This window comes from Trichinella spiralis (assembly GCF_000181795.1).
Source record: "Trichinella spiralis strain ISS 195 chromosome Unknown Scfld4, whole genome shotgun sequence".
In the NCBI taxonomy this organism is placed as follows: Eukaryota; Metazoa; Nematoda; class Enoplea; order Trichinellida; family Trichinellidae; genus Trichinella; species Trichinella spiralis.
Genome location: NW_003526943.1, coordinates 196,977 through 206,585, shown reverse-complemented (window position 1 = coordinate 206,585; position 9,609 = coordinate 196,977). Strand labels below are relative to the sequence as shown.

The window sequence follows — 9,609 nt, the reverse complement described above, 5'->3', positions numbered from 1 at the left end:
AAATATACATTGAATGGTAGCTAAATAGAAAATGATAACAGATAGCAGTGCAAGTGTTCACGATCGCACTAGTCGGTTTCGTTCAGATGTTGAAATAAAAAGTTTACAATTTACACCATATATATAAATAAATTTGTTTTTTGATTTGTAAATAATATTGCAGATTTTTTATTTTAATAAAATATACGAAGGAAAACAATAACACTAATGAAAGAGATGAAAACTTTCTGAAGTTAAAAGTAAAATTCTTTGATCGCTATCAGGAAAGATTTTCAGAGAACAGTCAGCGTGAAATTAGAAAAGTATTTAAATGCTAACAAATTAGCAGTTGCCATGCCTAGTTTTAGCTGACAACTGCAGCTGTAGACAATTCATCACTTGTTGATTTTTCCATTGTATTACAATCGCCTTTAGCTAATCATCAGAATATTTTCTGACAAACGGAAAAGCATCTAATGCATAAATCTTATTTAATTGCCAGCTAAAACGTAATTTATCTGAAAAACTCAGATAAATGAGTGTAATACACTTTGAAAGCAGAAAGGAAACGATGGACAGCACGATACAGAATAGCAGTTAAAGCTGCATCGAATTAACTCTGCAGTGGACATCCCGTTCTTTGATGTTAGTATTCGTGCGCCATTTGTGTGTGATTAATTTTATTCTGTTTGTATCAACAGAAGGCATTAGTGCCACAAGGAATATCAGAAGGTGATCTTCGATTGTAGATAAAATGTGAAATGAAAACTAAATATTGTTGCAAAATGGTTATTTGAAATGAAATTCAAAACTGTCCAATTTATTTTCATTTTTGGTGTTGCGTTCGAGTTCAGTGCTTTGCGTTCCAGAGTTATTCGAATCATTTTCTATTCTGTTCTTTGTTATGGCTCAATACCCTGAGTTACATCTTGTACCAAATCATTGAGGGATTTGGTCCAATTCGGTGGTATATTTCAGGTTCTCATTTGCATTTTCAGCCTAAACGTTATATATATCTGATTGTTCACAATCTATTTCATTGACTTAGCAGTAGCAACTGTGCTGCTCTGTATGAACTGTGGTGTCGAATTTAGATTAGAACTTACTTTCTGAAATCAGTTGTGTAGTAGAAAAACTAGGCAAACTCACAAGCACTCAAAGACAAATGACAAAACGACATTCTCTAGGGTGTGGTAATTGTTTGTCCTTTTATTGAATAATAACTGTTTAGGAAACCGTTATGATTTCCACGACAAAAGTTTTGTACAACTAATGTTTGTTGTATACACTTCAGTTACCTTCAAGATAAGTTGAACGGTAAGTACAATATTAGTAGATACAACGGTAAATACAACAATAGTAGAAAATTCAATTTTAAATTGGGTTTTGTAATTGAATCTAGTCGTATAAAAACACAGTCTTAATTATTAAAATTCGCAGTACCGTTATTTATTCATTACTTACATTGATCAGCGGTGCCTAGACGGAACCGAGCTTCGTAGATACCCAATACATTTATGGCATTTCCGTTTGCTGCCAGTTGAGGACGTGACGGAGGGTTCAGCGGGGAAGGGTTGTCGATCGGGTTGTCGGTATAGTAGCATTTGCATAATGTAGGTGCTGTTGGTCAACTTCATTAAAAGGTGAATTGCAATCACAACCCTTTGGTTATATTAAACTTTTGTCTTGCAGCGACCATGATGGTCTCCTTTACTTTGTAGAATAAGGTTTAAGAAGAGGACTGAAGCTCTATTTCAGTTAGATATTTGTGTTTCTGCACTGTGATGTGGCTCACATTAATAGCGAGTATTAGCTAGTACATTATTGCTATCGTTAGAATGCACCGAAGAATTCAACAAATTTTATGCATGTTTTTACTCATGCCTCTGGCAAAAGTGGTTCATGTTCTCTGTCACATCATATGTTGGTGGTGATAGTGATTTTAATACAAAGAAAAAATGAACACCTGACAAGTTGTCCACAGTTGCAGCTTTCCAGCTAAACCAAGGAGTGACAACTACTAAATATTAACATCTTATTAATTTTCTAGTTTTGCCGTGTGAGTGTTCTATTTAAATCTTTCTTGTTTCCAACTTTCCAACCATTCTAAGAATTTTACTTTAATCTTTACAAACTTAAATCATAAAATTTTCTTGAAACATCCATCTATGCTTTTTTATACATGCCAGTGAAGGTAATTTACAGTAATAATATGGCGGCAGAGCATATGAAGGAGGCAAGCGCAGAGATAAGTTAGATAATGGGCACAATGGTGGGGAAAACTTTAACAGAGCCAATTTTGTTTGGTCTTCTGTTGTTATATAGAGTAATTTTAAAATACAACAACAGATCAGCTAAATCATAAGCGCTGATATTCATCCTGAATGTTTAAAATTTTGTTATCCTTGAAATACAAGTTGAAATGTTGCAAATACAAATGGAAAGTAATGGCAACTTAAGTGTTCACCAACGCATTAGTCAGTTTCCTTCAGATGTTGAAAAACAAACTGTGACGGCGACCGAGGAGTTGTACCTGCGCATCAGTTCACTTTCTTGTAGGTTAACTGACAATAGGAAAGCGGATGACGAAAAAAGTCAGTAGAAGGAAGACGATGGTGTTGTGTGGTTGGTCATACTATGCGTCGCGCGGATACGGTTCTGTATCGATCTTGCATTTGTGACAACCAGACAGTAACCCAGATTGGAAAATCAAGTGTGAGATAGTACGGTAGAAAGAGAAGATATATAGTAACAGAGAAGTTGGGATCATGCTAGTTTTTGGTGTGCGTGTGAATATTGTGACGTTGATATTAATAAACGTTTCTAGTATCATCGCGTGTTATGGTGGATGATAAACGGAAGGCGACGCTGCAAATGGTAATTTAGCGGACACGGACTGAGTAACAACTGTATTTGTCCAGACAACGAAGTGGAAGAAGAATGAAGCTACCGTAAGCGATATATACTTGAAGATCAAAGGAGGATTACGGTAGTGCGTTGGTTGGAGTGTGGAATCCTGCTGTGACAAGTGGATGACGGTCTTTGTTCGGAGTTGCTAATAAACACTGTGTTCCTTACTTGTCTTGTGACTGCGATAATGTTACCAGGAAAGCGCGAACCCGGAAGAAGCGGGAACCCAGCTGGCAGAAGACAAGCGGAGGATACGTCCGTGCAGAGAAACCCGCCGGTCGACGACGGCCCGTCGTCGCCTAGCGACGACTGTCCTAATAACCCGGTTGGGGTGACGAACGATCCCTCCCGATAGAGCGGCTCGTTACAGTAACGAGAGTGTAATCCCACGTAGGGATTGAACACAATCAGTGTTTCCCTGTCGCCCACCGGCAGCACTTACTGCAGAGAATGAATGTCAAGCTTTGGCTCGACCGCTTGAAAAACTACCTGATCGACTGTGAGATGGCACGAAGTCGTTGGACAAGAATTGCCCTCTCGTTTGTCGGTGATGACGTACTGGCTAGACTCGTTGATTATGGGGTAAGTGCAGAATGCACATTTCATGAAATTTGCGCGTGTTTGTTAGAGCGTTATGCTAATTCAGAGAACGTACTGTTGCTTCGGGTAGCCTTTCAACGGCGGAAACAAGGGTTGACCGAAAGCGTTACTGAGTTTCCCGACGAGCTTCAGCGATTAGTTTACAAGCTCAGCTTGAATGAAACGACCCTGCGGATAATTTTATTATGGGCCTGCAACTCCCGCTGCTGCAGTTATTGCTGTTTACCCTTCAATTTTGCTGCCTATTTCCAAGATGCTGTTAAATTTTCCCGAGAGTATGAGGAATCAGCCCGAATCTTTGCTTGCCTTTAAGTGGGGCATCTCAATGCGCAAGAGAATGAATTGGCAGCAGCTACGTCATCAATCATTGGCACTGCGGCGTGGCGCTTACGTAGGCAGCCGCGGACGCGTGGCAGAAGCGTGCAAAATTTCAAGTGCCAAGGCGGGCATCGCGCCCGTGAATGCCCATCACGTCGGCAAGATCGAAGATCGGGAAATGCCAGCCCCTCGGACTAGGGAGCGGTTTGAAGGGAAGGGCAAAGAGGGGAAAAGCAGCAAGCTCCCAATCCGGATTCTCATGGCAGCAACGCCGTAACCGACACTGGTGATTCGCTAACTATCGACACCGGTGCCATGGTCTGGATTATCGAAGAGAGCGTGGTGGCTGATGCCAGTGACGTCCAGATCCACCCGAACGTGAATCTTCGCGTGAGAGGACTGGGAAAATCACCGTCTGCAAACTTGGACGTGATCGGCACAGCGATGATCACAATCGAGCTGGGCGAAGTTTCAGTCAAACATCCCGCGTTGGTGGTGCGCGGTCTCGGCCACTCTTGTCTACTGGAAAATGATTTCTTGATCGAGCATGGTGTTAAAGTTGATTTTTCAAATCAAACTGTGCACATCAGAAACCGGATGTTTCAGTTCCATTCAGAGGAACGACGATTATGGCGCAAGAGGCAGACGATGAAGTTCGAACGGTGAGACTGACTACGTAGCAAGACATGGCCGGTACACCCACCGAAAGATCAAAATAAGGACCTTATTGCAGTGTGGCGACGAGTACCGTAAGCGATGGAGTGTTTTTCTCAGAGGATATGCAAAACAAAGTGAATCTGAGACGCAAGTTGGTCGTCCCAAAACTGATCCGTTCACAAGCATTCAGAAGCCCTGCACGACTGTCTTTACGCTGGCCGTTTCGGAGAGAAACATACCTCGGAAAGTATTCATGAAAGATTATATTCGCCTAGCTTAAAGAAAGGCGTGCGGAAATGGTATGCATCCTGCTAAGCGTGTGCGGCGAGAAAGAATCCTAGAAGAACACTGCGAGCCCTACTGCAATTTATTTTGACGGGATAATCCCATAGAAGAAGGTGGGTGTCTAACAAAAACAGCTATGGGTAATCGTTACATACTGACAGTCACCGATTGCTTCACTAAATGGACTGAAGTGTTTGCACTGCCCAACATGGAAGCGACTACGATTGCAAAGACGCTGGCGGAGAATTATTATTGCAGGTTCGGGATCCCAGAACAGTTGCAGTTTTGAATCAGGATTGATACAGAACTTGTGTCAAATATTTCAAGTCGGAAAGACACGAACGACTGTCCATCTGTTGGACATCAACTGAGTACTACTTCGTCAGAAATGAAGGTATTTTTGATAAAGCCAGCGCTGGAGTATGTTGTGAAATTTCTCATTGATATGTATGCTTCGATTCTGCGAATTGAATCAGATGTTGGTAGTGGACAGTTGCTTGTCGATTATTCATTGCCTTGAATCAGTCCCTAATAGAGAGTGTAATTGGGTTGTTTATCCCATCAACTGATGGATCAGTTAAATGAAAATAGGACGACTTCTCAGAAGGTTGCTGCAGTACAAGAACGTACCTGACTAGTGAAAAAAACAATAGCAACAGCCAGTTGCAACATGCAGCTGGAAAAACTTGGAATGAGCTTCACTGTAGTTGAAAAGACCGGAGACAATGGATACAGAATAAAATCTGAACAGAACCCTCGAAGAATACACACTACTTTACATCACAATCGATTTAAGCCGTATGTTGAACGAGAGCAGTAGAAACCAACAGCTAAAGACGAAATACGGGAAATGGCATCATCGAAAAGAAGAATTGGACCGCACAGTCCACAGTGGAGATATCCACTGTACGTGGTGCCTACATATCCGAACATCATCTTACAGCATCAACCAACGACTCAGGAAACGGGACCCACCGAACAGAGGCAACGGAACAAATTACAACGGAAAATACACGCCTACATCGCTCGAAGAAAAAGAAAACCACCCAAAGGATTTGAAGGATTCTTTGTGTGAATAGCAGTACAGCAACCAGACAGTAAACCGGATTGGAAAATCAAGTGAGAAGAGATAGTACGTTAGAGAAAGAAGATCTATAGTAATGGAGAACTAGGGGTCAACGCTAGTTTTTGGTGTGTAAATTGTGCAAGTATTGTGACGTTGCTATTGTAATAAACATTTCTAGTATCATTGCGTATTATGGCGCATGATAAACGGAAAGCGGTGCTACACATTGTTATTCCTTGTATCTTTGTCTTTGTATAATAAACGCTCAATACAACAAATAGTGCGTTTCAACCGACGGCGCTACAAAAGTTTAACACAAAATACATAAATAAATTTTATTTGTAAATAAAATTGCATATTTTAATTCTTTTATTTAAATAAAACAGTGGTGAAAGAGCCAAACTTTGTGAAGATGAAAGTAAAATTCTTTGATTGAAAGCAAGAAAGATTATCAGAGAACAGTCCAGCTAAAATTAGAAAAGTATTCGAATGATAACATTCGGCAATCATACTGCTCTTAGTTTTAGCTGAATAACTGCAGCTGTGGACAATTTATCATTTGTAGATTTTTTCCACTGTCCTAAATCCGCCTTCAGCTATTCGTCAGAACAATTTCTGACAAACAGAAAAGCATATTGTGCATAAATCTCGTATAATTGCTAGCTAAAGTGTAATTTATCTGACGAGCAAAACAACTGTCGGTTGACATTCTTTTGAACAGTATTTATGAACGCGGCAAAATAAAAAGTAAAACACTTTGATGATGCCAACAGAAAGAAAGCAGTAAACGGCCGAAAAGCTGTTAAAGCTTCTCCATTTCACGGGGCAGTGGACATTGCATTTTTTAATGTCGGCTTTGGAGTGCCATTTGTGTGTGATTAATTTTCTTCTGTCAACATCATCAAAGGGCTTCGGCGCCACTACGAATATCCGTACGACGGCGTACTGATATATGATTAATTCAAATACAACTGTCCATTTTGAGTATTTATTTCTTAAAAAACTGAACACACAGATAAATGCCTGTTGTATAGTATATATTAGCATATATTTATGTAAAGTTGTTGAAAAAAAATAAGACATAATATAATCATTTCTTTGATAGCTGAGCAAGAATATTTTGCCACTGATCGTCTGTTTCTAGTACTCTTAGTTTTCCAAAAATAAAATTCACCATTTCAGAAATCGCTCTCGATCCTAAAAGTAAGTAAAAGGAAACTTTTACTGAATATGAAGTGAAATAAAGTTTTTCAAAAATTAATTTACACTAACAAGAAAGAAAGCAAATGTTTAATTTGTTAAAAAATCACATAAAAAGAAATATGCACCTGCTTTCTCATCCAAATGTTTGACGTTGTGAGTAAGATAGCGAGCCAAATTCTTAAATAGCATCTGAAAAGAAATTATTGATTTGATTTAAATAAAATATTAAGATCTTTTGAATCTTTATTTACTTTGTGGCGAATTCGTCCCATTTTCCAATACGGATTCAAAATTTCCACAGCAGGTATTTTCTTATCATTATTTTTATCACTGTCCACTTGCACCGCATTCTATATACACATATATAATACTTATATGCGCAAATAAGATAATTCTCATTTTAAAAAAAAGTTAATAATAAATAAGAAAGAATTACATGTGTGGAAATGGTGCTTTGTTCAGGCTGAACAAGCCCAGCAATACTACTGCTGTCCTTTTGAAGAGAAGAAACTGTAGTTAATGTTTCAGTTTCAACAATTCGAAGTCGCTTTTGAGAAGGTTCCGTGGAAATTTCAATTTGATCATGTTCCTCCTAAAAAGCAGAAATTGCTTAAATAAAAAGTAAAAAACAATATTCCACGACAATACAACAAAAAGCTATTCTTTCGAACAAGCAAGCTTTTAACATACCACCTTTCTTTCTTCACTTGAATCAGCAGAAGCACATTTGTTGTCCATTTCAACAGTGATATCTTTTTCTGAGCACGTTTGTACATTGCTTTTCTCCATAGGCAATAATGAGCTGCAATCATCTTTGGAAGAAACAAAAATTTCCTATAATAAATTAATAAATAAACATACATATATATATATATATTTGATTGACAAAATTATGTGCTATATTTGAACTTACAGGTTTATCATCATTACCGCTTGGATAATTTTCCAAATTAACATTTTCTTCTTCTGCTTCAGGTTTCTGAAATCACACATCAAGATAAATATCCCATTCTGACGCTTTCAAGCCCCATTTAAAAGTTCACCTTTTCTCCATGCTCTACTGCAATGATCTCCGGTACAATGTTGACCAATGAATCATCTTTCCTAATTTCATCATTTAGAAAATCTCTGATATCCGGATAGAGTTCATTCTTTGATGCACTGTTCTTCATTCCTCCCAGCTGTAGGCACAGAGTACGAAAGATATTCAATTATTGAAACATACGTAACAATTTTCATACAGCACAAAATTTGAACATTTCCTTATTATTATCATTATTATTATTTTAAATAAATGTACTTTTTGCGAAACTTTTCCTTGATAATTTCCAGGCGTACGAGATGTATTGAATGCTTTGTATTCAATTGCAGCAGCAATTTTTATTCTTACTTCTTCACTAAAATCAATAATCATGCATAACATCATATGTATAATCGAATTATTTATAATATAAAAATCAACAACGCATAAAATCTTAAAATTTTTAAACAGCAATAAAGTATTTCTAGAAATGAAATTATCCTAATTTTATATTTCACTGAATTCATCAATCACTAAGCAAGCAAGCAAACAAACTTACTTAATTTCTTCCTTTCCTGCACTTATCAAATTCGATGTGATTCCTTTGACCAATGCTTTCAGTCCAGCTCTACGAGTCTTAAAAAAAAGACCAAAAAATTACTCATGTTCAAAAGCAACTCAGTAATATACTTGGGAATTGATCAAAGAAACTGAATTTCCGCTGTCGATTAAATCTTCCACCGTGGGACGACCTTCGAAAAATTACAAAATTAGCATTTCATTCTCGAATGAAGAGAAAATTGAAAAACAAATCCTTACTCAAATCTTGGTCAGCAGTAACATTCTGTGACGCATTAGTCGACTGAAAAATATAATTTTCCAATCAAAAAATGAACAACAACGTAAACAATAATAACTCACCGTTGTTGCACATTTTCTACGCTTGCTCATTTCTTGGGCAATTAAAAGCCGCCTCGACTCTTTTTCCGCTTCTTCAAAATTCATTCTTGAACGCTTGCTCGTTTCACCGTAATAACTAATCAAGTACATAAAGATAAATTTTTTATCTATGCATATTGTATATAAAAAGAAAAATAATCGGAATGGAATATTGAAAAATAACAGTTTAAATTTTTTTTTTAAATTGGTATAATTTAATAGAATCATTTTATTCAGTTGTGAGCAAGTGCATAATAATAATAGCATACCAATCTGGTCCTTTGCGTCCACCGCCGTAAAGTTCTGATGCGTCATCTTCACTTTTACAAGTCCAAGACGTTGAGTAACCAACTTGATCAAAAGCGAACTTTCGCTTTTCACAACCAATCGGATCTGTGCAAAAGTCACAATTATCACCACATCTATCCAAAGTACCACCGAAGTAAGCTGAAAAAACAGCATGACGACACCTAAACATTAAATTAATCAGGACATCACAAATTTATTTATTTATCCACACAACCAGTAGAAAGCTCACTTCAAACTTTCGCAAAAAAGATACATTTCTTCAATCCATTTTCATCGCTTTCCTCTGCATGAGGTGAAAAATCCTTCGACATCCTGAAATATT

General features: G+C 37.7%; 4 protein-coding genes across 4 annotated transcripts; 3 read left to right on the top strand and 1 right to left on the bottom strand.

Annotated features, from left to right (window-relative positions):
* Positions 1–777: 777 nt before the first annotated feature.
* On the top strand, positions 778–1,705 carry Tsp_00041 (conserved hypothetical protein). The gene is made up of 3 exons (XM_003375799.1): positions 778–849; positions 1,453–1,571; positions 1,597–1,705. The coding sequence occupies exons 1-3, from the start codon at positions 778–780 to the stop codon at positions 1,703–1,705; spliced, it is 300 nt and encodes a 99-aa protein (XP_003375847.1).
* Positions 1,706–3,339: 1,634 nt separating this feature from the next.
* On the top strand, positions 3,340–4,744 carry Tsp_00042 (hypothetical protein). Its single transcript, XM_003375798.1, has 4 exons — positions 3,340–3,471; positions 4,144–4,357; positions 4,414–4,469; positions 4,541–4,744. Exons 1-4 carry the CDS (start codon positions 3,340–3,342, stop codon positions 4,742–4,744), a joined length of 606 nt encoding a protein of 201 aa, XP_003375846.1.
* Positions 4,745–4,885: 141 nt separating this feature from the next.
* Positions 4,886–5,269, top strand: Tsp_00043 (exosome complex exonuclease RRP45). Its single transcript, XM_003375797.1, is given in 3 exon segments — positions 4,886–5,007; positions 5,077–5,143; positions 5,159–5,269. 3 exon segments carry the CDS (start codon positions 4,886–4,888, stop codon positions 5,267–5,269), a joined length of 300 nt encoding a protein of 99 aa, XP_003375845.1.
* A 765-nt stretch (positions 5,270–6,034) lies between these two features.
* On the bottom strand, positions 6,035–9,089 carry Tsp_00044 (exosome complex exonuclease RRP45). Its single transcript, XM_003375796.1, has 14 exons — positions 8,961–9,089; positions 8,859–8,901; positions 8,730–8,791; positions 8,599–8,675; positions 8,319–8,415; positions 8,062–8,199; positions 7,932–7,997; positions 7,709–7,852; positions 7,455–7,610; positions 7,270–7,368; positions 7,144–7,207; positions 6,990–7,012; positions 6,638–6,760; positions 6,035–6,115 (listed from the first exon to the last, which is right to left on the bottom strand). Exons 1-14 carry the CDS (start codon positions 9,087–9,089, stop codon positions 6,035–6,037), a joined length of 1,302 nt encoding a protein of 433 aa, XP_003375844.1.
* Positions 9,090–9,609: the final 520 nt, after the last annotated feature.